General features: G+C 51.3%; 1 protein-coding gene across 1 annotated transcript in view; it reads left to right on the top strand.

Annotated features, from left to right (window-relative positions):
• GABRA3 (gamma-aminobutyric acid type A receptor alpha3 subunit) overlaps nucleotides 1-16,936 on the top strand; it is a 54,350-nt gene extending 37,414 nt beyond the window's left edge. The window contains exons 6-9 of the mRNA XM_026035918.1: nucleotides 1,717-1,860; nucleotides 3,500-3,652; nucleotides 6,168-6,379; nucleotides 14,039-16,936. Coding sequence (XP_025891703.1) covers nucleotides 1,717-1,860; nucleotides 3,500-3,652; nucleotides 6,168-6,379; nucleotides 14,039-14,368 — 839 coding nt within the window. The 3' untranslated portion in view covers nucleotides 14,369-16,936. The remainder of the gene's footprint in view (nucleotides 1-1,716; nucleotides 1,861-3,499; nucleotides 3,653-6,167; nucleotides 6,380-14,038) is intronic.
• Nucleotides 16,937-26,872: the final 9,936 nt, after the last annotated feature.

The raw sequence follows: 26,872 nt of genomic DNA, 5'->3' as shown, positions 1-26,872 counted from the left end.
TGATTAATATTTGCACGGGTATTTCTAAAGAGCCCATCTGAATAGCATCTGAGCCCACTTCTGGGATAGCGGAGCAGGATTTAAGCAGCGTACACACTGCAGAGTCCTCCACAGCTCGGAGCTGCTCATCTGCAGGTGGTTTGTGGTGGGCTAGCTTTGTACCTAGCAGGGCAGTGCCAGCGTGTCCCTACTGCACTAGTAAAGGTCAAGGAACTGTCCCTGTTCGGATGGTACCAGCTTGTAACGCAATTTAGAAATTAAACAGAACCAAACAGCTTTGGATTCAAGTTTCCATGCCTTGACTACGTGACCTCAGAGACCCTTCTGTCCCAGAAGACCAGGTTAATAGACTGCAGTGTTTCCAGGTGTGACGGCAATGTGGCCGGCAGCAAAACTRTGGGCCCGTTTCCTCCCTTGACTGAGGGTGACCGTGGGTGAACCATGAGGATATGGCCGAGGGTGTTGCGCATCAGAGTGGAGGTGCCGTGGCGGAGCTGTAAGAAGCAAAGCCTGGAGGAGGAAGTTCTCCAGGAGCATCTGGAGAGCTGCAAAAAGGGTGTAGCACATCAAGGGAGAGGTGCTGGCCCACATCAGCTGCAGCTTAGGCAGGGCACGGTCAGAGACACTGGCTGATCGTAATAACCACTCACGCTGCTTCTCCYAGTGTCCACTTAGCATTTGAGAGGTTTACCAAAAGCCAGGGTGCAGGGATAACAGAGATGGCTTTAAAAGTTTCAGAGAAAGCAGTTTGTCCACRGGAACAACCTTCCACAAGGCAGGATCCGAGAGATTTCCTGAACCGACCTCTTCCTGAATGGAACATAATACCTTAATTTTGGTGGAACAAATGAATGAAAAGCCTCTTCAGGTTTGAGCAGTGGCCTTTGCTGTGGCCTAAAATGGTGGTGCAGAGTGCACGTGAGGCTTGGATTTTATGAGGAGCCCACAGCTCCTAGTAGTGTGGGGAGACACCCTCTTCCTGAGCAGCGTAGGGCACGTGGTGGCATTGGGAGAGGGAGTGGACACAGGAACAAGCAGGGAGTGAGTGTGGTGAGTGGGACTTTGCAAAGGACYAAGGGAATGAGGAGCCTGCAGTCTCCAGAAACAGGTTGCTAATCATCAGGGCTCTTCCTCGGGCAAACCCTGGCATCTTGGGACCTGCTTGATGTTCTGCATGTGCCTGAAACCCCAAGGAGGAGGCTGGAGCTGAGGGAGGCACCACAGGCAGAAGGCAGCAGGTGGGGAGATGAAGTTGGAGGGAGAGTCCCGTTGCCCCAGGGAATGAGAGGTCATGGGGACAGCCAAGCACCTGCAGGGAGCACCCATCTCCATGGAGCATCTTTTGCCCCCACTGTGATGTTTCTCTTGCCAGCAGCTGCCAGTTTGGGTCTCCTGGGCTCGGGCAGGGCTGTCCTGCTGCCCTGCAGCCTGTTGCCCATTTTGCCTCTCCTTGCAGTGCCAGCCTGCCCAGGGGAGAGTGGTGCTGTCTGCAACGTGGCTCTGCCCTTCTCTTCTCCCAGCTCCCTTCCAAAAACCCCCTCTCCCTCTTGCTCATTGGATTAACATTTTCTAAACTGCCTTTGTCTCTAGCCGTGCTCGGCTGTGCTCATCCGTGTGGCTCTGAGGAAAGCTCAGGAGGGCTTAATTTGGCTGCAGGCTCATTTTGGTGTGTTTTAGATCAGCCAGAAGCATGAACCTCTTCTTTCTGCTCTGCAGATGCCTACACGAAGACGGAGGTGATCTACACCTGGACGCTGGGGAAGGATAAGTCAGTTGAAGTAGCAAAGGGTGGATCACGGCTGAACCAGTACGACCTGCTGGGCCACGTGGTGGGCACAGAGATGGTTCGATCCAGCACAGGTACTTGTAGGACACCTGGCCTGAGTGCTCTGTCAAGCGTGATGGACCCACGGGCTTTTAATGCCCCAATTTGGTATAAATGTAGAGGCAATGAGACACTGCAGTCCCTCCCAAGCCACCTGCTCTTGGTTGTGCGTGTCTTGGGTATTCACCAAGAGGCAGCAAAGTGCTTAGCTTTGTGTGGCTTCCACTGGCAGAGCCTTATTGCCTTCCCGCTCTGGAAAACTGTGCTTCCGAACATCAGAAAATGGTTTGTGGTATGGAAAATTTGCCCCATCTTGCCCTGCTGGTTCTCAGGACCRTGGGTTCATTTGTCTTGGATCTTTTCAGTCCCTCAGGGGAGTATTGCAGCAGGGGAGGTGAATGTAACGTGATGTTCAGTATGACTTTCACTGCATCTTCTTGGACAAATATTATCATAGCTAATAGAAGTTTCTTCCAAACAAATGTTTCTTCTGATTAATGACCAGTATTAATCATCTTTCTCTCCCATCTGCTGCTCCTCCCTTTTCTTCTGAATCCAGGTATTGCTGCTTCTGTTATTTTATGTATTTCTCATCTTTTTCTTTCTTTATTTCCTTTGTTTTTTTTTCTTCTGTATGCACCAGTAGTTCTCTCATTTGAGGATATTTCCTCTCTGGTGCACTTGATTTTAATAGTGTCTGTCTGTAACAACTCATATCACCTCCCTTGGGGAAATGTGGGGAGTCCAGGGAAGTAACCGTCATAATAGCTGGCTCATCTCTGACTTAAGTTGTAGTAAAATGTACAGATGAATAACYTGAAATGGCAAGAAAGCTGCTAAAGGCTCCTGTGCGTAATGATTTAGCAGGGCCGTGCTCACAACAAAAAGGCACAATAATCCAAGCAAACATCCAAAGCTTCACTGCATCTTTTTGAGCRTAGGAATAGGACAGTGAAGGAAAACAGGGACGGCTGGTCCTTTGGTTTAGAGCTCAAACCTTTTTCTGCAGAACCTGTCCYGATTTTTGTGACGGTTGAAGTGTGAGGAAAGGTGGAATATTTGCAGAACGGTCAGAGAAAACACAATCCTTCGTCCTGAAAGCCTCTTGACACAACGTTAGGGCCTCTCTCGGTTTCAGGGCCTCACCTAAGGATGTGTCAGCCTGGGCTGGGGGAAGAGGGAGGGAAGATGCATCAGGAGCAAACCCATATCAGGAGCAAAGCCACATCAGGAGCAAAGCCACGAGCTGCATCTCATCCCCGGGGCRGAGAAGGGAAAGCCCAGGCCTGGTCTGCCCGTGCCACCACTGGCAGCACATTAGAGAAGCCCAGAAAAGTGCCTGGAGAGCACGAATGCTCTGCCCTGCCAGCTGGTGGAAGCCACCGTGGGCTTATGCCCAGGCAGCAACTCGCCTGGTGCAGCTCTAGTGCTCACAGCCCTGGTGCACGTGCAGTTTAGCCCCAGTGGGTGCTGCCACGTTCCCTCTTCATAGGGCACTGCGGGCTGCCCGCAGTCCCATAAGGTCCTGGGACACCAAAGCTGCAATTTCCTCTCATGCAGATCCCGAGGGCTTGAGGGTTGCTCAGGACAGCGCTCCGGGGAAGGTTTGGGGCTCAGCTTGCCCCATTGTGGGGAGTAACCRCTGTGCTGCTGCTGTGACCCACTGTCTCGCAGGGGAATACGTGGTCATGACTACGCACTTCCACCTCAAGAGGAAGATCGGCTACTTTGTGATCCAGACGTACCTGCCCTGCATCATGACGGTCATCCTGTCCCAGGTCTCCTTCTGGCTTAACAGGGAGTCTGTTCCTGCCCGAACCGTTTTCGGTGAGTCTGTGAGCGTGGTTGCATCCTGTCACGTAGGGGAATAGAAGCACCCCAAACCACAGGAATGACAGGATTGGGTGTGAGATGAGGAGCGGGCACCAGGGCTGGCAGTGTCTRCTAGGCCTTGCTGGCATCAGTGAACCTGGCAGCCACTTCCCAGAACAGCTCCCTGTGTCTTCCTCGTGCTGCTGCTTCCCAGAGCTGCTGCAGAAACACACCTGTGCTTCTCCCCTCCTCCTTCTACAAGCCCCACCGTAAATATTAATTGTAATCAAGATGTTGATCATCTGGTTATATGCAGCTAGCTGTGTCTGCTCGTCTCCGATGGCTTCGAGCTAGGAAGAGGGGAGGTATGTGGGGAAGCTTTTAAGGATCTCCCTTTGCAACTACTTCTATGCCTGTGGTCAGACCTCCTCCTAACAAATTCCTGCGCTGAGGTGGTACAACCGCAGCGTGAATTTATTGGTGGTGTTTTCTTCAGCTGGCACTGCAGGCTGGCACTGCACATACATTAAGAGCTGTGACAGATGTTTGGTGCCAGAACTGCTCTGTGTTGTCCTGCGAGGCCCTGGGATCGGGATCTCTGCTGCAGAAGCAGGCAGAGCTGTGGGTAGTGTCGGTGTAGGCAAAAGGGAGGGTGTAGACCAGCATTTTGGAAACACCAGGGCTCTGGGAGCCAGTTAAGTGTCCTCTCGTGTCCGTGGCACCCTATCCAGAGCAGGTGGCTGCAGGACTCTGGTTGTGGTTGTTTCTCCACCCCAAACTGCTTTGCGGTTGCTAGCCAGGAATATGTTTTACCAGGGCCAAATGCAGCTGCAGGGTCAGGTGGCCCACGTGGCCAAAACTGCTTTCCATAACCCAGACCCTGAGAACTGCACGGAACAGTGTTAGTGGAGGAGCRTTGGGTGCCGCTCCTTTCGCACCTACGTTTTGGTGCTTTCATCCAGCAGGATGAAAAAGGGGAGCTCAGCCAGGAGGCAGAGAGGAGACAGGACTAGCTCAGTCATCCAGCTCACCAGTGATCTCCCCCGGCTCGCTTCCCCATGCACCCATCACCCCACACAGCTGACACCCCAGCCCCACTGCGAGCCCTGGGCAGGCTCCTGTGACTGCACCAGTCTGGGCGTCTCATTGTGAGGGAAGACTAAGCGAGCTGGGCCTGCTTAACCTGGAGAAGAGAAGGCTGAGAGGGGATCTGAGCAATATGTCTAAGTACCTGAGGGGAGAATGTAGGGAGGAAGGGGCCAAGCTCTTCTCAGTGGTGGCCGGTGACAGGACAAGGGGCAATGGGAATAAGTTGAAACCCAGGCAGCTCCATCTCCATGTGAGGAAGAACTTCCTTCCTGTGAGGGTGMCAGAGCCCTGGCMCAGGCTGCCCAGGCAGGCTGYGGAGTCTCCTGCTCTGGAGATYTTCCCAACCCACCTGGATGTGACCGGGTGCCCCGTGCTCTGGGTGTCCCTGCTGGAGCAGGGGTTGRACTGGGTGATCTCTAGAGGTTCCTTCCAACCTCAACCATTGTCTGAGTCCACACACTGCTGACACCTGGAGGGAGCCCTTTGTGGGGCATGTTTGATTGCCTCTTGTGTTATCCTGATATTTTTAATTAGATGGGTTCTTTCAAGTAGCTGCTCAGGTTCAGCAGGAAAAAAGCTGATGGAAAAATTAAAACTTAACTTTGTGAAAAATATCTAAGCTTCCAAATTGCCTTGCTTCGGAGTTCTCATTATTTTTTTTTATAGCAATTGCTTATTCCATTTTTTTTCTCCGCAGAAAGTATTATCAACAGTATTGCTAAAACTCCTCAATTACCAGGAGTATGGCTTGAAGGGAGTGAAAATTAGTCAATATTTTTATGTTTTTAGAGCATTTCTAAAGGAAAAGTATGTTATTAGGGAAAATGGATAGTAACGGTTGCTTGCTTTAACAGCAAAGCTTTAAAAGGCATTTTTCAACAGATCTTTTTTTTTTTAAGAGAGTCTTTGACAGTCATCCTGGGCCACTCACTCACTCCTGGTCGTGCTGGCAGGACAGCAGGTCTTGTTGTCCATCTAGGTAGTTCACAAAACATGGTTTTTGGTATGTTCTGAGAGCCACCTTGTCTCATGGGTTTCTGCTTATCTGTGAAGAGGACGTGAAGATGTGAAGCTGTTTGCCAAAGGCCACCTCGCGCGTCAGTAACAGAGCAGGGAGCAGGATTCAGTCCTTACCGTGGCCTGTGTCCTGCCCTCTCATCCTTGGCAATTCTTGTCCCGTGTCCTGCTCACAGACACATCGTGCCTGACAGGTGAGGTCCATGTGCAGGGAAGCCCCCAGGACAGAAGCCTGCCCGTACTTCTTACATCTTTAGCCATGTTAACGGTGGCACCTTCTCCTCTGCTGAGGTCACAGCTGTGCACCACGCCGGTGCAACCAGGACAACGTTGCCTGCTGGCTCTTTCTCAGTGAAGACAGCGGACAGATGTTGGTGATGTGTGTGAGATCCCTCAGCGTCTCTGTTTCCCCTTCCTTCCACAGGGGTCACCACTGTCCTCACCATGACCACCCTAAGCATCAGCGCAAGAAACTCCTTACCTAAGGTGGCGTACGCGACGGCCATGGACTGGTTCATAGCCGTCTGTTACGCCTTTGTGTTTTCTGCGCTGATCGAATTTGCCACCGTCAACTACTTCACCAAGCGCAGCTGGGCTTGGGATGGCAAGAAGGTGCTGGAGGCCCAAGAGATGAAGGTGAGCGCCGTGGCCGAGGCCAGGGCGGGAGGTGAAGAAGCGCCGCACGAGAGAGCTGCCCTGGGACCGGGAGTGGGTAGCGTGCAGCCTGGCACCACTTCGGAGGCTGGATGCTACTCACTGGGTCCTCAGCTCAGGTCTCAACTGCAGCGGTTCTTGAGGGCCGAGGGGAGGCGGGCTGGGTGCTGCAGGATCCTGGCTGCTCGTTTGCCCCTCTGCCATTCTGCATGACCGCTGACCGGTGGGAATGTGCGTGCAGCTCTGCCTATCTCTGCCTTGCCTGTGGGTGATCTCCCTCCTTGCTCCCCCGTGTGCCTTGGGAATGCTCCGCCGCACGTTGCTAGCGCCCGGACGTGCTGCAGGATGCCAGTCCTGCCGGGGAAACCGGTGCTGCTCCGCTGTGCCCGAGGCCCGGCGGCCTCCGCGGCCTCCCGGGCCGGGGCAGCAAGGGCGGAGGCGCCGCGGGGCCCGCRGCTGCTGCCAGCCGCTGCTTTGTGCTCTCGGGCCGAGCGGGTGCGTGGCACGTGAGCGATCGGAAACGGCACCGGGCAGGAAAGTAGCGCCCGGCGTCACCCACGTTTTCCCCTCTTGCATCTGCCTTGGGATCAGCCTTGTGGCTGCTTCCCCCCGGAGAGCCGCCGCTACCCCGTGCTCCTGCCCTCTCCCACCAAGCTGACTTAATGCGGCCTGCATGGAGAAACCGCTTAGTGCAGCATGCAGCTCCTTGTTGATGTTTATTGAACCCATTTGAAAATCAGCTTTGCCCCTGTTCTTGCTTCTGGAGCCTTTTCTGCCTTGCATTTTAATGCGCTGTTTAAAATGGTTGTGGGGCTGCGTTTTGGGAGGACAACACCCAGTCTGGTCGCTGGTTTGGAGGTCACGGCAGGCGAGCAGAGWCCCAATGGAGAACCACCACCACCATCGGGTGTTGAATGCCTCTCTCTTGTTTCTTGGACTCTCTACCTGTTTGCTTTTGCAGCTGTGCTCTGAGCACCAGGCTCATGGCAGAAGGCYCCAGAGGAGTCCGGATGATGGTCTTCCACCTCCATCGTGAGCAATAGCACTAACCTGGCCCCTAGAGAGATCAGAGGACCGTGTCACAGAATCACAGTATGACTGAGGTTGGAAGGGACCTCTAGAGACCTAGTCCAGCCCCCTGCTCCAGCAGGGACACCTAGAGCATGTGGTGACCTGTTTCCCAGGTCCCTTGCATCGGCTAAGGATGAGAGCAGGTCCTYAAGGCAACTATGTCCTTTTCAGTGATGGACAAATCAGCACAAAGTCAGGATTCACGTAGCCTTGGACGTCTATGTGAACAGAGCCCAGCTGAAAAAAATAAAGGCTCAAATTTCAGTCCATCATTAAAAGTAAAACCTCATACACCTTAATTTAGTCCTTGACTCAATACTGCAAAACTAGAAATGTTGAAACAACAGGGTAAGACCATGCACAAATTTGGTGCTCTTGGTAAGTGAACAAGTAGGCAAAATAGAAATGAAAATGGGAGCAGAACTTGTGCGAGTGTGTTGGAATTGGAGTCAGGCTGGAAAATGTCAGGACTGCAAATTTACAGACACCTTCTCGGGTTCCCTGTCCTCTCCACCACGTGTTTGATATGTGCTGCCAAGCACCCTCCCAAGAAGAACTTCCCAAAGAGTGATGGGCTTGCAGGGACTTCGCAAATACGATGCCTCACTGTGTTTGCCCTTCATCTTGATTCCATTGAATACCTGCAGGCAGAGAATTCGCTACGTAATGAAGGTGCCTCATTGGCTCCATTTCAGCCTCTAATTAGCTCTTCTTGCAACAATTGACAGCCCAGGTGGTTGAAACGGCAAAAGGAAGAGGAGGTAGAAGAATAACTATTGGCATTTTCAAGTGTATGTGCCAGCAGTAAAACTACCAGTAACGAGCCCAGGTTGAGCTCCAGTCTCTGGAGAGCAGTCCTGCTAGCCAGAAGGAACGCTCCTTATTGATGTGGTAGCAAGGAGACCTCTACAGGTTTAATTGGCTGCTTGTGTGAACAAGGGAAAAATCAGCAGGCAGCCCCTCACTTCAGATGTGGGCAGCAGCAATGTTTCTCATCGCATTTAAAAGAAATGGCAGAAGTTGCTTGTCACTAAACGGGGTTCCTGCAGCGGTCACTCTATCAGGGCTTGTTTCCTTCTCTTTATCCATCCATCCTTTCAGGGGATTTTATGGGGCAGAGCTGTTTCTGAGGTAGAACTTAACACGATGGGCTGATCTTGATTGTGGTGGATCAGGGTTCTCTGTATCATAATTGATTGCCCTGGCCACAGACAGTTGATSTGTTCACATCTGCCTGGGAGCTACTCTGGGATATCCAGATATCACCATACATCTTTCTGTTAAGTTCTTGTAGCCTCACTCTACTAAGMTCTGGCTAATGCTTCTTGGAGGATTTCTGAGCCTGTCTGGTCTGCCGCCACTAATTCTAAGCGTGGATGAAAGATTTTCCTCTGTTTTTGTGAGGCAAGAGTGGCTGTGACCAATTCAGAAGTAGAAATCAAACTGGAAAGAAGTATCTGGGTGCAGATAACTCGTTGGTGGCAATAATTTTACAAATCCATCACCAAGTATCAGGTAGGAGATGGCAGGAGTTYGGGTAGGAGTGAGAGGCCAAAGTGAGCCAAAGACAACTGGTTTAACAACTGGTTCCAGAAGCCTCTCAGGAGAGCTTCACTACCAGATGCAGGGCCTCTGGACAGAAYGATCCAAGTGAGGCCCTGTTGAATCCCATCCGTGCATAGGGCTGTCCATCTCTGAGGCCAGAAGGTCGTTTCCCAGGTGGCTGTTACCGGTGTGATGAAGATAGTTGACCCGTAATAGAATGTTTCCCGCTGGAAGTTCATAAAACCTTCAGACATTACATTTACCRGGGGAATTTCCATGCAAACATGTCATGTCCGTTCCTCAAGATGAAGTGTTCTTAGAAGATGCCAGCATAAAGCCCCTTCCATGTGCAGTGTCATGACTGTGCATAACAATCGGAGTTATCTCTTTATGTCTTAGTATCTACACTTACATGTCATTGCCCTGAAATCCTAGGACATATAAGAGACAAGAACAGGTACAAAAATACACACGAGTACAAGGAAGAACATACTGGATGGAGAAATAGTCCTGGGTCTTCAGCTTCCTCATTCTCAAGACAACAGTCCTGTAGAACATGGTGAAAAAGTTAAATACAGGCATTTTGTAAGTTTTTCACATGTACTTTCACTACAGGGAAGTCACCAAAGGGTATCCCCCAGACCTCTCAACTGATACYATCTTCTCAGTTTGCTTGTTTCTGTTCTGGAGATGATTTGCACCACGTTCCTTTTCTGCTCACCGTGTTAAGCCAAACCTTTTGTCCCACCTACTCATCCGTAATTCTGAAGTTTGTCCCCCGGGTGCCTTGGGAATCATTTTCCCTTCTCTTTTGTTTCTTTTCCTGTGTCCCATCTTTGTTGCTCTCCCCTGCTTGCCAGTGGAGAGGAGTTAGAAACAGCCATCACAGCTCACTGTTTTCAACCAGTTTGAGGTCTTACAGAGTGGTTCAGACAAATCTCTTTTCTGCCTCGCTGTMGGAAATAGATGTTTGTTGGGACTCTTGCTGAGAGTGCTCTGCAGGTCCACGTCTCCTGTGTCCTACTGTACTTGGCATTACCTCCACGTTGGCTCCTCATAGTGCCCCAAGTGATTTATATTCTCGGCATCCCAAAGGTCCTCGTGTATCTCACACCATTTCACCCTCTTTCTTTCAGCTCTGGCTGTCACAGGGTGCTGGGCTTATCGACTCCTTCAAATCCCTGAGTCTTCCTGTGGAGATCCAGGTAGCATGAGATCATTGGGCTGAGTCCCACCTAATGAGAATGAAGAAAAGATGGGAGAGATGGGAGATGCCAGAGGGCACCCTCGCAGTGACAGCAGTCTGGCATGGTTGTAGCCAGCTTGTTCAGGGAAGATTGCCCTGTTCCGAGCCCGTGGCCCTGCGCCAGGTCCATGCATCTCAGTGTAAAACACTTTGCTCCTGTTTGAGAGGACCAGGCGTCTGGCAGAGGGCAACTTTGGTTGGCACGAGGAAGGTTTGGAAGGAGGTTTTGAATAGGAGGAAAGATGTCAGAAAACAGATCTGCTGAAAGGACATTAAGGTGATTTTAGAGAATGGCTAGTGGCAGATACCTTGAATTTATCAGTACAACCCATGACCCACTGATAATAGCATTGGGGACCCTCAGACTGTCCTGTCAAAGGGATTTTTTTTGCAACACTGATCAGGAAACAGGTGTGGAGAGAAAATTTCCAATAGTTCCTAAACCAAACCATTAGTTCCCATAGCTTTAGATATTTGGGCTTGAGCTCCATGGCMGTGGAGCTTGTAGACAATGAGATTTAATGAAAAAAACACTGCGGCAGGCCAGTGTGTGTGTTTGCAGGACTTGGGTCAGTCCCACATGGTCCAGGGAACATCTGCACCTCTAGAGCAGCTTCCACAGAGTTGCCCCTTGGAGAAGAGCACAGAAAGAAACTTTGTCCAGTGCCTTGGTTTCCCTGGGCCCAAAGTGGGCCATAAATGCAGGACAGTACAACAATGTTTTAAATGGAACAAGGTTTTGAATACAAATCTGAGATTTCCTCCCCATTTTCCACTCTTTCCTTCTGTTTCATAAGGGAGTGGAGCCCCTCCCAGGTAAACTCACCAAGGGGAGGCTGAAAGCTGCTTTGTAGCTGGCCACGGTGAACGTGGTGTCCTTTGACTGCTGCAGTCTTTCCTGAAATATTTCATTTATAAAACACAGGCCAGTAAGCCTCAAGCCAAACAGTATCTCTGGCATTTGAGGAGCTTCTTTCCTTACACGTTTGTGCCTGGGCAGGCRGAGGAAGGTCTTCTGGAGCCTCTCTGCAGGCTCCCAGCTCTGCAGAGAGCAGAAAACGTCTGCAGGCAGCTGCAAAAAGCCCGTGGCTGTAGCCTCCCAAACCTGTGAGCTGCTTGCAGACAAGCCCAGGCTGATGCTCAGCCTCTGAATCACACTAATAGCTGCAGTCTCTTGCTGTAGCCATGAACAGCACTCACATTTGCCTCGCTTCCCCCCCATTTCATTTTAAATGTCTTTGGCCCAGCAGGACAGATTCACATGCCAGGCTCTGGGGCAGGAAAGCTAGCCAGGTTGAAAATGTCATGTCACTTGTAGTCATCTTATTCATGATTAATACTAAAATTACCAGAGTGTTCTTCATATTGCATTCTGCAAACAGTCTGCTTTTCATTTCATTACTGATTATTAATTGTTTTATTAACTCCTGTAGCTATGTTAATAACTAATCATACTTAAGCATACTTAAATATTTCAGAAGGTGAGACATTTTAAGTCCTTTATTTGCTTCTTGTTCGCTATTTAGCTGGAAAAGTTCACGTTCTGTGCAGGGGGTGCAAGTTAACATGGCTCCAGTGACTGCAGAAATCAGTCACTCAGTTAATCATTAAAGATCATAACAACCCTTCCTGCCTTGCCCTTAAAAGACTGTGAATATGGTCTGATCAATGGTTTAGTCTGATTTGGAGTTTAAAGACATTTCAACCTCCCTCTAAGAGCAGGTTAATTTCTGTAATTGCTGGAATTATAATGAGACTGCAGGCCTAGCAATGGGGTTATTGGACAGGGTTTGAAACATTGCACAAAAGTTGTTTTTAGTGCCCCACTGAAAATCATTGTGGAAAATCCATTTCCTAAGGCAACCAGAAATATCCATGGTGATTGCAAACACATTTGGACTGGAATTGCAGCATGAAGACTCAATCCCTGACGTACCTCTGCTGGGCAGACAGGATGTACTGGGCTTTCCAGCTCCCAGGGCCAGGCTGAGCTCCTTCCTGCACCTCATTCCCAGGTGAGGGTGTCGGATGAGCAGGTCCTGCTGGCAGCCACTCGACCCTTCGGCAGGAGGAAGCCTCCCTTTGCGTGTGGTTCCCTCTGCACGTGGTGGCCCCTGCTGGGCTTCCTCTTGCAGACTTCAGCCAGCTCCAAGGAGGCCACGTGGCCACCTCTGCAGAGCACCCACTGATGAGTAAGGCAGGGCAGACATTCCTGGAGAGCTGGCAGCACCCTCACCCTGCACCTTCACATCCACGTAAAGCCGTGTAAAGCACCCAGGAGATGCCCAGCTCAGTCCTACCTTGTGTTTCAGTTGCTTTTGAATCAAAAATGAGATTCCAAGTTACACCTTGTTCTGAGTTGAGGTTTTAGTTTCCCACCGTGAGTCACCACTGCGTCTGACTCCGGTTCTTGGCAAGGCAGTGGACACAGCTCGGAGTACACAGGTGCGGGGATGTGTAGGGTGCCTGTTGTCTGCATATAAATAGATCTGATGGACTTTGCTCAGTAGCCCTGGATTGCTTTACCATACAGCAGCTGCTCTCGAGTTCCTGACAGCGCCAGAAAGATCCTCAGAGTGGAAGCAACAGCTCTTAGGACTTCCTAGCCCCTGTCTTCCTGTCCACTCTTCTTCATTAACATCTGAACCATTTGTCTTAAGCATCCTCTGTCTTCTGTCAGTACATCGTGTCTAGGGCATAGCTAGTACATCTTTYCCATTTGCTGTACAAGCTCTGTTGCCTTCAGCATGGACAGCACGGTTGTCCCCCGAGCCTTTTGGGAAGACCTATCCTTTTATTTGAAAAAAACCTTACATGAAAGGTTCTATCTCTCCTAAAATGCCATTTTGAGCAATTGTAAAATCCAGAGCTAGTGGAAATGTCCTCAGTCTGCTTTGTATCTTAGGTAGGTCATGAGAAGCTAAAGGGGCCCAGAGGCATTTTGGTGGTTGTGATTTTATACTGTGCGTCACTATATGAGGTATGCAGGGCACTGAGGCAGGGTGAGATAGCACCTTGTAGTATGGTCCAAAAATGTTGTGATGTTGTTACCCACATTCATCAGGCTACTATTTTTCTCCTACAAAAAAAAAAAAAAAAAAAAAAGGAAATATAATCCCCTGTGATGTCTCTGTCTCACATGACCCTGGAAATAGGCTGGCTAAGCAGCAAATCAGGTTCTTCCCCCAGGCGGACCACACTGTGTCTCATTCTGTTCTAAAGACTGCATGCACCATGTCCCCACGTGCAACCCGCGTGTGTAACAGAACGGAAGCAGGGAGCACGTGTATCTCCTGTCTCCCGAGCCTGCTTTCCCTTGCCCCGGCCCGGCGCTGCCGGGATGTGCTGTGCCTGCCCCCTTGTGCCCCCTGTGCAGCCAGACGTCTTGGGCAGCTGCTCCTCTGATGCAGGCACACACACCGTTCCATACCACTGCTCTAAGGGGTCACAAAGCAGCTTGGCTCCAGTTATTTCGTTTGTGGCAGAGCCTCGCACCTGTCTGCTGGGGCAGGACCTCTCTATGCCACATGCTGCCTACCAGGCTCGCTCGGATTAGCTGGTGTAATTAAGGAGAGCACCACATCCCTCTGCTCCAGCAGCTGGCATGCAATGTCACAGCTTCTGACCATCTTCTCACCTCACTTCCCTTCCACAATGACTTCTTGCACCCTTCTGCACCTTGTCATCCAGGCAAGCAGGTAAACTCAGAAGACTAAATGTTTCCAGTGCAGTTCTGCAGTCACCTCATCTCTTAATGTTTTTTCTTCCACCCTCCCTAGAAAAAAGAACCAGTGGCATTAGCAAAGAAAACCAACAACACCTACAACATCGTTGGTACCACGTATGCCCTCAACATTGCTAAGGACCCCGGCCTGCCCACCATCTCCAAGAGTGCTGCTGCCACTGCTACTGCCACCAACGTTCCCCCCAAGATGCCCCGCTTGGAGGAGAAGCTCCCRGAGAGTAAGAAGACATATAACAGTGTCAGCAAGGTAGACAAGATGTCTCGCATCGTCTTTCCAGTCCTCTTTGCCATTTTCAACTTAGTCTACTGGGCCACATACGTAAACCGGGAGTCAGCTATCAAGGGAATGATCCCCAAACAATAAAACCAGTCACACAAACCTTCCATCAGTGAGTACCATCCAGGCAGGAATTCTCCAGGGCTTTCTTCTTTCCTATTTTGTTTTATTATTGTTCATTTGATATTATTCTTATTATTACTATTAGATCTTTTTTTAATGTAAACAAAACTGTGATTTTAATTTAATCTCGTATACATATAGTTTCTTCTTATTCTGTCTCTAATGATGAAAGGAAAACAAGGATCGTAACAAGTTGTGCCTCTAACATCATGAGTCTGATGTCCCCCGTCTGTCCAGGTCTCCTTCACTTCCATCTCTTCTCCACCTCGTGCCATACGACCTGCCTGCATGTCACCCATTCCCATTGCACGCTACACTCTGCCGAGGCCGCCTGGTGTGACTTGACTTGCCTCCCTCCTCCTCCTCTGCGATGGACTGCCCTAGTGCGGTGGATGTTCCTGGTGACTCAAGCTCAAGTATGTGGAGGCCTCCAAAGTCGACTCGTTGGCTGGGTTGGTCTCCAGCATCTGGTGCTTTGCGCAGGGTTTTCCTCCCTGGGCAGCAGCTGTGGTGGCAGGTGAGCTGGGCTGCGTTTAGGGAGCAGTGCTGCACGTGCTGGAATGCAGCTGAGTGCCCACTGTGGGCAATCCAGCCCTGGCAGGTGCTGCAGAGCTCTTGAAAGGGGGGAGCAGGATGGCAGTGTCTCGCAGGCTTCCTCCTTTGTCTTCACCAAGCGTAGCTGCACATTTTCTCCATCTCTCCACCCAAACAGGAGCAGGTAAGGAAGGTCATCTCTGTCTGCCATGGTGGACTCTTGGGGCAAGTCAAGTTGGAGAATGGGGTGATTTCTACCAGGGGAACACTCTTCTAGGCTCAGTCAGTGATAGACATCAAGAGGGGAGCTTTCCCATTCCTTGGGAGAGGATATAATTGGTGAGAATGAATGCGTTCAGCATAGGGCTGGAAGACAGAGCTCATGTTCTGATAGCAGCTTTTCGCTTTCTTTTGGCCATATCTGCTTGTCCTTTTTGACATCTCTTCTCTGTGCCAAACCCCTCTTCTGCCTTCCCATTCACCTTCCTTCCTGTGGTTGCTCAGCAGTCCTCAATATGAATCTGGCCGCTTGCTGGTGCATGTGAAGCACCAGGCCTCTGAGATGCTCCTCGTAGCCGGGGGGACAGGGGCAACCTAGGGGCTGCTGTGCTGCCAGTATGGAATGAGAGAGGGATGATCAGTGCCCAGAGACCTGCCTGCACCCAGTGAACCCGATGCAGCAGAGCATCTTCCGTGCCATGTCGTGAAAGGAGTAGGGGCTCCTTTAACTAGGAGAGTGATTCTGCTGCACCTCAGTGCTGCGTAAGCCAAGTGCCATCCCAAAAAGCCGATGAGATGCAAGTCTAGAACCTAACTCTTCCCAGAAAAGCCTTCCAGTACCCCAGGCAGGTTTTTTGTCTCCCTTCATGGCCACGCCATTGCTGGGGCTTGAACCAGCAGTGGGCCAGGGATCCAGGCCGCCTGCCCTGCTGCCTCCCTTGCGGGTGCCCRGACACAGTGTCCTGCCAGAGCTGCATCTGGCGAGTGCCCGTCCCAGCCCACCCGCAGTGCTGGTCCTGCCACGTCGCCTGTCGGAGCCTCAGGCTGCCTCATGAGCCCTCCGGGCATGTTCTKCGTGCGGGCAGCCAGCCTGGCACCCCAGCATGACCCGAGTGGTGTCCAGGGTGCTGCTCTGAGCAGCCAGCTCAGTTTCACCCTTCCTGTAGGGATGGAGGCCACCCTACCTGGGATGGAGGGGGAGCCTTGGTGTTCCCCYCACCTGGAGCATCCCTGGGGACAGCAGGATGGCGCAGGGAGGCCAGGYGCTGAGTCCTCCCGTGAGGATGATCCTTGTGAATGTCCTGCTGACTCTTAGCTCTGTGGCTGGCCCAGCAGCAGCGCAGCCTGCCAGCCACGAGGCACTTCCTTGCGGAATCTCCTGCGATGTCATTTTCTTAAATAGCCTACATGAAGCGTATCTCATAAAACATTCATGTCACTGTAATACTCAGGCCTAAGTGAATGAAATAGAAACCCCATACAAGGCCAAGCAAACACAATAAAATGCTAACAGAGTATATTGTGTTTACTAACAGAATTATATCAAATGCAAGTTTGAAGATGGGATCCAGTGGCAGCTGACTCACGCAGGCCCCGGAGCAGAGGCGCTTTCCTATGTTATCCTGGGCATCCCCAGAACCCTCCAACTCGAGGACAAGTCCTGCCATGCATCATCTCGTGCCCGTGTGCCCGTAGCACTGGTGGTGTCTCTTGCTGCCTGCTTGGCAGAGCTCCCCTCACAGCTGGGCTGCCTGTCCAGCCCTGGTGTATCCCACTCCTGGCGCTGCTTCCTGCCCAGCCRGGGCCTCCGCAGGGACAGTTTCTCCAGGTGCAGATGCAGGGAGAGCCCTGGCACTGGGTCATTGGGCAGTTTTGAGGATGCATTCCCAAGACAGCTTTGGAGTAATCTCCTTAACCGTGGGTGATCTTTGCTGTTCCACTTGGAGCTGTCAAGGTGAATCTCCAACCTGTTTTTTACATGCATCCATTCTCCATGGGTGAATGGACCCATTCAAGCTTCGGGTCCGTTGTTGCTCCCATAGCMCTGCCACCGACCTGGCTTGCTGGTGACAGGCATCTGCTGCCTCTTCTGTGCTCTCCTGGGCTGGGACGATGTGGCTCTCTGCCTATTAAAAGGTTCTCTTCCCGGATCTGCACTAGCGCTAATTGAAAGCCAAGTCTATTCCCACCAAAGCCTGGCACTGGCTCTGAGCCTTTTTGCCAGCTGGACGCAGAAATACTGGCGTCCTTTGGTTAGAAACAACAAACCAAACAGGATTTGCAGTTTGGCTCCCAAACAGGGAAGCATTTTGGGAAGGTAGTTATAAATAAATGGTTTAACATCTCCTGCCAGCAGAAATCACAGAGAAGACAATGCTCTCTCTCTCTCTCTCTCTCTTTTTTTTTTTTTTTTTTTTTTTTTTTTTTTTTTTTTTAATCTGACAGAGGCTCAATTTGGGACATTTCCTTTCCAGCCAACACTGGGCTGTTGATAGGCTCTTCTTTTAAGGGAACTGTAGGTCAGAGCTAGCCTATAACCTAGCATGTGTTCCTGCTGTTTATGCCTTGTTATGGTGGTATTTAAAGGCTCCATTTTTGCAACTGGTCGTATATATGAACAGATCTGTACAGGGCTGTTGAGAAGGGTCGAGAGCCTAAGCCACAGAGAGCTGCCTGTGCAGAGAGTGGGCATGTCGTTTCCCCATGGACCTTGATACTCCAAAGTCTGGTGTTCTTCTGACAAGCCCCGAAATCTTCCTGGGCTTATGAGATTCTCCTGAGAAAGAACTGGAAGTCTTCAGGGGTGATCAAAAAGATCTCTTCAGTTTGCATGCMTGTATTTTAACTTCTGTTGGGTGAGTGAAGTCCAAAAAGTAAGTTGCATTCTGATTACCTGGAACAGCAGACAGTGCTGAAAGGAAAAGCTGGACTGTTTCCTTCTGAAAATGTCAAATGGCCATTTTGGCCCTGCAGCATCATGCTGGCAAGAGCAGGGGCATGGAGGGCTTTGCTTTGGGGAGCTCCCAGGCACACTTGAGCCAAAACACTCCTAGCAGGCAGGGGAGGCAGCACGTGGGGGCTGCGAGGGCCGTCAGTGCCCTGATGATTCCAAGAGGTGACAGGAGAGAATAGTCTCTTAGTGCCACCCTTTCTTCTAAAGGACTCGTCCAGTTATGGTGCCTCACACCCACGCAGCTTCTCTGAAGAGGCTTCTTGAATGCCGCAGATCAGGACTGCATCCCCCAAGGCATCGCTGCCCAGTTCTGCTCCCCTCTCCCCACACTCACCACCTGCCTCTGCCACTGCCGAGGTTTTACAAGGAAGTGTCATGGCCAGAACATGTCACCACAGGCCCAGTCCCCACTAGCTGGTCCCTGCGGCCACACCTTACCCCTCACCCCAGATCTCTCCTTTTCCTGCTGCAGAGGAGAGGGGCAGCAGTTCCCTGTCCCTGTGGTGGTTGCTGAGGTGGGGAGAGCTCAGCCAAGGCAAGAGGCTTGTTCGTGCAAATGTAAATGCTCTGTTAATGCTAACGTAGGGGAAAACAGCCCGAAGCGCGACAATTCACCAGCCCTCTCTCCATATCAAGCTAAACTGCGCCTGAAGGCATTTTTGGCAAGAGGCCACTGCGCAGATGAGTTTGATGGCTTCAAGGTATAAATATTTACTATTTGACCTTGTTATTGTTCAGTCAGCCAAGGTTTTTACATATGCGTGTGTGTGTTTATCCTCCCAAACCTTTTATATCTAAAAATCAAGCTGTTCTCTCTTTGGAAGAGAAAATGGTCACTTTTAATTATTCTGCTTGCCTCTCATTCTCCTTGCTAAATCTTCTGGGAGGAGGTGTGTCCTGCTCAGCAGCTTCTGTCCCTCTGAGCTGGCCTCCAAACGGCGCCGGGGGCCCCTGGCAGCAGGGGAGCAAGGAAGAAGAGGTGTGGTGGTACCTGGCAGCGAGTCGCTGCCCAGGACCACGTTGCTGCTGGCAGCACTGCTGAGCAGCCCTTGTGCCACAGCTTCTCCTGGCATTGCCCGCCGGTCCCTGGCCGGACACTGGGATGTTCCCAATGCGACCGGGTCTTGCATGCAGTTGAGTGTTGCGAAGGGCTCCTTGCCCACGGTGCCAGGCTGGTCTGCAGCCTGTGCCCGTTCAGGAGGGAACGGAGCCCTTCGCTGGGTCTGTTTCAGCCCCCATGTCGCCAGAGGAGCGTCACGACTGAGGCTTGGGCTCCTCTGTACAGGGGACCACGAAAGGGGAGCGTTGGCACCGTTTCCACAGTTCCTCCTGGCTCTCCAGGTGTGACATGCTGGAGGTAGCCATGTTCACCAGTGGGTGTCTCTTCAGCGTGTGGCTTCATGGTGGGTCAGTCACCGGCCTGGGCAGCACCTGGGCCCTGCGGAGGGGCCTGTCCCCAACCTGTCCCCAACGTGCAGCGCACTCCTCCTCCCGTGTACGTGGGGAGCTGTGTGGGGAGCTGTGACTGTCCCCGGTAAAGGGGATGGGCAGGGGGCCCGCGCCCGGAGCGGGCAGGAGCGGCCCACACGGCCACGGGGCCCCGGCCTGCGCCCCGGTGACCCTCCTGCGCCGGCCGTGAGCCGCCTGGCCCTGGCTTCACGGGCCATTTCTGCTGGCGGGAGGTCTCTGAAATCTGCTCTGCCCAAGAACTGTGTGCCTTGCCCCCCAGCCACCTTCACACCCCAGGACTTCCCTCCATTTCTGTTCCTCAGTTACCCTCCACTTGTTCCTGCCCGCCTTCTCCCCCTGTTACACACTTGGTCAGCCACCCATTTCTTCATCATTTCTCTCCTTCAGTAACAGCCCATGGTAGCCCCTGCAAGACCCTGGCCTGCTCCAGGCCGTGGTCTGCCACAGCACTTCTCTGAGGCCATCAAGATGAGTGAGCCATGGGCCACGGTCAGTGAGCAGCATCCAGTCCCCTAGCAATGATGCCCAGCTCCGTACCCATAAGCTCTTTTCATCTTCTCCATCTYGGGGGAAATACTTAGACCGTGGCACTGCACTTGCTCTCATAGCTTCTGTGCTCCTCATGTCCTGCTGGAGGAAGGCTGTTGTATTCAATGGTGAGCACCTCCTGAGCCTCACGCATCCCGCACATCACAGCAGAAACCCTCACCATCCATAAGCAAATTAGACTGGCTTTGCCCCCAGGTCTGCATGTGCCTCTGCCCCACGGGCATCTGTGCTGCTTTATAAAGCAGAGCTCTTTAGGCTTAGACTAGCCTAACATTTGACCTGTAAGCTTTATCACCACAACCTGGGTTATGCTGCTTTTTAGGCCRAAATATATATTTTTTTCCACGGTGTCCCAGCCTCCATCCCTGCAGATCTCTTCTGTGTACAGCCTTAATTAAGGATCTCGGCTGCCTAGGGAGGGAAGCCTGGTCCCAGCTTTGCAGAAATAAGCCAGGATGCTCCCACTGCCTTTGAAGGCTCTTGGCTCTTTGCTGCTGCTTGAAGGTCCTGTCAACCTGAAGAGCCCATTGGCTCGTTCTCTACTGCTGGCAGCGCTGTTTCCTCCTAAATGTCTGTCAGTTCCTCCTGTCTGTTTGCAGGGGACCCAGCAACTGTAAAGGCAACTATATATTGCATAATTCAATTTTGCAACCACTRAAAAGGAGGAGTAGAGTTCTAAAACTTGAGTCATTGCCACATCCCCTCTGCCAGGTTGTGCTTTGAGTTGTAGGATTCCTCTGCRCAGGCACAAGAGAGACGCTGAACCCTCCCAGCCTCATGTGGGCCATCTTGTCAAGTGGCCACGCAGCCCCTTCCATCACGTAGACTCTCCCAGGTGACTGACCCTGGCATGTCCTCGGGCAAACCCCTGATCTGAAGATGATGGCACCAGCCATTTCTTTGGCTGCAGCCCGCGTGTGCGGTGCTGGGAAGGTTGCTTGAGCAGCCCCTAGGGCAGGCCATCACAGCAAAATGCCACCGCACACGCTYATTGCGCTGCCCCGGGCTGCATCTGCGCCCACCGTGTCTGTGCCCATGTCGTCTCTTTTCTGCTCCATCTTGTGAGACTCTCTTCATTCCCCTACAAGAAAGAATCCAGCCGGCAGCAGTTTAATGCATGACAATCCTGTTACTACACCTGTAAATAATTAACAACTAGAGAAAACTGCATTTTCTAATTTTTGTTGACTTTATTTTCTCTATTGACTAGCTGTTAGCCACTTTCTAAAGGGATTTCTCATGGAAACTGTGACCTTTCTCTTCCTCTCTATTTCTCTGTCTTTTTTGCTCCCTCTCTCTTTTTCTCACTCTCTCTGTCTGAGTTTAGTGTTTCAAATGCTTTTTGGTGCAATGTTCAATGCCTGTTTGTATTTTTGAATCGTATTTTTCAACCTTTGCTGGAAAAAGAAATTGCCCATTCTAACTGGCAGGATTTTGAGTCCTGCCGTTTTTTTCAGCTTTTAGCATTTTCAGTAAGTTAAAGCAAGAGAAAAAAAAAAAAAGTCTCCAAATTACAGTGAAGTTCTGAAGAGAGATCAGAAAGCATCAGAAACAAGAACTACATGAGTGAGCTGAACAAGCTGAGTGGACAAGGAGGACTCTTCCGACCACCTGTTAACCTTCTGATCTAACACGTATAAGGCGGGATTAGACCTCTTCACTGAAGTAAATCACTCCGCTTTTCCACTCTACCCACTCTCTTGAACTCTGATCGAAACAAATAAAAATTCATATTTTAAAAAGACTCTGCACCATTATTTTTTAAGGGTCTTGCCTTCAAAGCCAAAGGACCTCACTACACAGAGGGGTGGGGGGCCAGGAAAACCAGCCCCTCTGGGCTTCAGGCTATCCGTGCCACTGGGGAGTTTGTCCCAGTGATGAACAAATGACTCGTGAAGAAAAAAAATATATATTCCAGGGGAAAATAAAAGGGCTTGAAACTCTTCCTTTACTTCCATCGTATYGTGTTTAAAATGATGGAAGGGGAAAGTGCCTGGTTATTTTGTTCCTCTCTAGAAAAACTTGCTTTTCTTGCAATGTTCAGACTTTGGGAACTGAGATCGTTGGGATGAAACTGGCAATGGGGGCCACTTTATGGCAGTTCTTCTTCCAAAAGTCTTCCCCCTGCTCTCAGGCCCAGCAAGCTTGCAGCTGGAATCACACCCAGCCTTAAAGGTGTGCTGGGTGGGCAGAAGCACATTGAGGCCCTCACCTCTTTGACAGGAGGTAAAGCAAACCAAGGAAAGGCTGTGGGCAATTCTACACGCCCTGCTGTATTGCCCAGCTGTTACAGTCACCTCTAGCACCACTTTGGTCCACAAAAACTAACATCCTCCTAATAGCTTCCAGGCATGATCCAGGTTAGACCATGGCCACACTTTTTACTGTGTCCATCCTGGTTTGGGAGATTCAGCAGCACAGAGGTGGCCTTGCTCTGTTGCTCAGCCAGTGGCTACGCAGGTCCAGGTGATCGTGGTGTCTGCTAGCACGGATGGTCAAGGGGTTTGGACTTCTTTTGGACACTTCAATTGCCTCCCCATGATTAGCCACTAAAATGAAGAGGGTTTGGGGTTTTTTYTTTYCCCTCTTTCTGGAGTGGAGTAAATCTCTACAAATGCAAAAGGAGAAGAAAAAACATTTGCCAGCAATGTTGAAGGCCTTCCTATTTCAGAATATTTCAAATTGTCCATGTCCCACTCTTTGATGTTTTTCCACACTTTGGGGCTATTTTTTTTTGTAGAAATGTTTATCACTTACCTGAATCCCACCTTYTCAATAGGGATTTTTTTTCCCCAAATGCCTTTAGGAAACAGCAGGAGAAAGAAATAATTGCAGGGATATCAGCAATTGTTTTCCACTCCAGAAGAAGGAGAAAAGCTCGCTCCCTCCTTCCCTGGATCCCCTGAACACCATCTGGATGCTGCACGAGGGACTGACCGGCAGGACAATATCTCCAAACATATTGCAACCTTGAACAGAAAAGTTACACATTTGAATTTGCTGCATTCAGCTGAATCCTCCGTCCTGCTCGGAGACTGGGATGACAGAAGAGGCTCGGGAGCGCCGGGGCTCACAGCTGCTGTGGCAGATGGAGAGATACCGCGGGTCTTAAGAGTTACAGGCTGCATACTTATGTCTTACCGAGGAAAGAGCATGGTCTGTGACTTCGGACCAAGAGGAACCCACCATGTTTCATAGGACAAAAGCTAGAAACAGAAGTTTTCACCCTTYCCCCCCAACCCTGCAGCCTTCCTCAGTCAAAACCATGCAGGACTAGGTCTATCCTGAGAAACTCTTCCCAACTCCGAGTACAAAAATAAACAGCAACGTATAAAGCTTCCCGGCATTACCACGTCTCTGAACCTGGAACAAAGGCCCTGAAGAGGAACAGAGTGTAATTGCAGTGTCCACAGAAAATAAATGCTAATGAAAACAGGCAGAGCCGGGAGGATTCCTGGAGAGGAGGCACAGCAGAGCGGGCAGGCGTTAGCCTGGCGCTTAGCGCTCGGCCTGACAGGGGGCTCAGGAAAGAACAGCCAGGTTTYATCACGAGGTGCTTACCCAGCAGCGGCACTCGGAGGTGTGGGGCTCGCAGGGCACACGGGGTTTGGGAACAGAGGGATGCGCTGGGTGCCTCATGGCCCTGGGGCTGGTGCAGCGCCATGGTCCCGAGCAGGAGCTCAGGCCCAGGGGCACCAGTGTGATGCGCTGCTTCTGACCTCAGCCCCAGGCCTCCTCGGTGCCCCATATGGGCGATCAAGCGAAGACGCAGTGCTGTATAAGGGAGAGGGTGAGGAGAAGAGGTCACGCCAGGGGTTTTAAGTGAAGTAGCACAGCCTCGGCCCCGAGGAGGCTGCAGGCCAAGGTGGCGGGCATGCTTGGAGCACTGGAAGAGACAAGAAATCATGGGTGCGTGAAAAGCTAAAACTGAGCTCGGTTCCCTCCAGCTGACAACCAGAGAACTCCAAAGAAGTGGCAAAGTCCTCGAGGGAAGGCAGTGGTGTGAATCTTTCAGGGTAGAGTCACCACATAGATCACCCCTTCAGATGCCCTCCTCRCGTGGCGGGTGGGCACTCTGAGGTGGGGCTGTGGGCTTGGGCTCGTGCCCAAGCRGGTAAGACCCAAAAGCATGTGAACACATGGTGCTTTCTTCTGCAAAGGCTCGTTTCTCCTGAGCCAGCTCCTCCGCCCGCAGCCGGTCAGCAGGAACACGGCTGCGGCTTCGCAGGCTCCACGGAGAATGGCCTCACGTAGCGGCGCACTGCGTTTCCCTCCCCYTTCATTTCCTCAGGATCTCAGGTGCACAGGGGGACCCCACGCTGCTCCACCAGCAGCTCACGCTCACTGAGACCAGGGGTGGCAGAAGGGCGGCTGTGACATCCCMCGGGATGAGGGACTGCCACCCGGCACAGGCCCTCCCAGCTCCCTCCGATGCCCAGTTCCCTTCCTGTGGACAAAGACGTGATCCCAAGAGAGGAGCGGGTGACCCAGGGGAAGTCACGGGGTGGGTTTCAGCCCCAGGAAGCTGCTTCCCCCCCAGCCCTTTGGACGTGACAGCAGAGCCAGTGCCTGCGATGAGCAAGCCCTGGGCGCTTCCCTTTGGAAGGGGAGGCACGTAAGAGCTAGCTGAGTATTAGGCATTTGATAAAAGCGCTTTGGGGCGTGCTGATAAACAGCAATCTAGGAACTGACAGTAGCAGAGAGGTGGCATTGCAGCCGAGACAGGCTAAGGACATGAGAGAGGCAAGGCTGGCTGCAAGAAGCCATACATTTTTATTACAGTGACAGGACAGCTGGGAAAAGAAGCTGAGCTCTCAAGTTGGCACCCACTTCTCTGGATCTGATGCCATAAACTCCAGGCCGAGGCTTGAGCAGGAGGGACTTGGGCTCCCTCATTAGGGAAGCAATGGGGGACGAGGCGCCCAGCTCCTGTGCGTGGGGCGGGTTGCTTCTAAGGGTAAAAGTCCTTCTTAGTCTTTGATGATGAAAAGCAGAGAATGAGAGACAAAATAACATGCCTGACTTTTATTTCCAGAAGGAATGGAAAGCGTGCAGCAACCAGGATTTTAAAAGCAATAAAAATGCATATAACACAGGCAGGGACTCCATTGAAAACCATTGGAATTTTTCAGCACACTCAGGTTGTACTTTCACACAGAGGCCTGGGACCTGTAAATCTCCAGCCCTGATCCAGCTCTGTTACACATAAGCCCAGGCCGGTGCTGGAAATGACCATAACTCACTGGCCACCTCCTGCATTTGAGGGAAGATGTCTGGGCTCCTCTAAACTTCTTTTTGCTGTTGTGAACAGATACCTGCACCAGGCTGTAATCCCCAGTCCAACTGTAAAGCTAGCCTTTGMCTTATTAAAGCCAGCTTAAATTATGAGGGGCAGTGAGGCACAGGTGATAAGGATTTATTAAACTTTAATGACCAGCTATAGGAATGGAGCACTGAGCCCTCTCCCATCTCTGGAAAGCAGCTGCTGCCAGCAAACACCCCATCCCGGTGTGAATCCTCAAGCCCCAGGCAGCCTCGGCCAGGAGCTCATTCCAATCCCTCCCATGGGATTGGAGACACTTGGTTGCACTTACAGAGGGAGGTCTCTGCAGGCAGTTGGGTTGGGGTGAGTGGGGGAGGTCGCAGGCTGYTCTGCTGGTGGCTGCTCCCTCCTGCACCCCTGCAGGGTGCTTAGAGGAACCTGCCCTGTTTGGTAGGGTTGTTAATGAAAGGGTGGTGTGGGTTTGGATGGTGTTTTTTCCTCCTTGGACAAGTTCAGAGTGTAATTGCTGGGCTGCTTGTTGGGGCTCTTTGTTGTCCTGCTGTCTGAGCAGCTCATTTGAGTAATTTTGTCAGGCCCTGGCTAATAATGACGTCACTTAAAACCAGTCCTTTGGGCTGGTTGGAGAGTGGGCTTTGTTGCCATGGCAGCGTTTGAGTCGGAGACTAGCGGGAAGGAGGCAGGTAAGTGCTCGTAATTGCCGTATTTCAGCGTGGTTTCGAGTGCCTGGGCAGTCTAAGGATGGGTTTTGGTAAATGAAATTTGAAGTCTTGTGGAAATACTTTGTAAACAAAACTCATTTGTTGCCTGGAGGAAATGGGATGGACAATGGAGAAACCACTTAAGGAGCTAAAGTTTCATGAAGTGCTCTACGAAATAGCAGCAGTTGAATGTCCTAGAACTGTGATAGTGCTGCCTCCTTCCCCAAGTGATGTCCCGGCCAGACAAGCCCCTTTTCCTGCAGGACTTGGCCTGGCAGCTTTGGAAGGTGGCCTGGGAGAGGGGGCTGTTCCCAGCACCGGGCTTGGATGACCTCCAAGGAGCTCAGTATAGAGAAGGGGGAAGCAGGTCTGGTGGTCTCTAACATCTTCCTCTAATACCTTTCAACCATCTTCCCCTCAATGTGCTGCGCTCATACTGGGTCAAAGAACCTGTCTCTTCCCCCAAACTGGGTTTCTGTATATTACATTAGTCAAAATACTTTAGAGGGCTTCCTTGGGGCTAGATGTCTGCTAACCCATTTGGAGAGCTGAGTACTTGATCAAGCAAACCTGTGGTTTCTGTCGGAGTCAGGCCTGGGTGCTATTAGCCCACGGAAGGATAGAAGTTTGCTGGGAGATTATTTCCAACTGGAAATCCTTGGGTTTATGAATGGAGGTCCTCAGTTGGAGAAACCAGAGGAAGGTTGTGTAGGGCTGTCCTCCACTTAAAATGGAAGTTGGATGAAACCACATGTGTGCCACAAAACGTAAATACTGCCAGCTAGCATCTGGATCCAGGTATCACTTGGATCATGGGGCCTCTGAATCTGTGACCTCATGGGCTTTCCAAGAGGATGTGCAGGGGTCTACGAGGGAGATGTTTGGACCAGTCATGGTGTGTAAGGAGATGCAGGTGCATTAATACTAGCAAGGTACGGGCTCCAGGGTTTACCCAAAGACTCTTCACGTGGCAATACCCC

Source organism: Nothoprocta perdicaria, unplaced genomic scaffold (assembly GCF_003342845.1).
Source record: "Nothoprocta perdicaria isolate Ctin4 unplaced genomic scaffold, notPer1 scaffold_17, whole genome shotgun sequence".
Classification (NCBI taxonomy): Eukaryota; Metazoa; Chordata; class Aves; order Tinamiformes; family Tinamidae; genus Nothoprocta; species Nothoprocta perdicaria.
The sequence above is the reverse complement of the archived record's forward strand: the minus strand, read 5'-3'. Positions and strand labels throughout refer to the sequence as shown.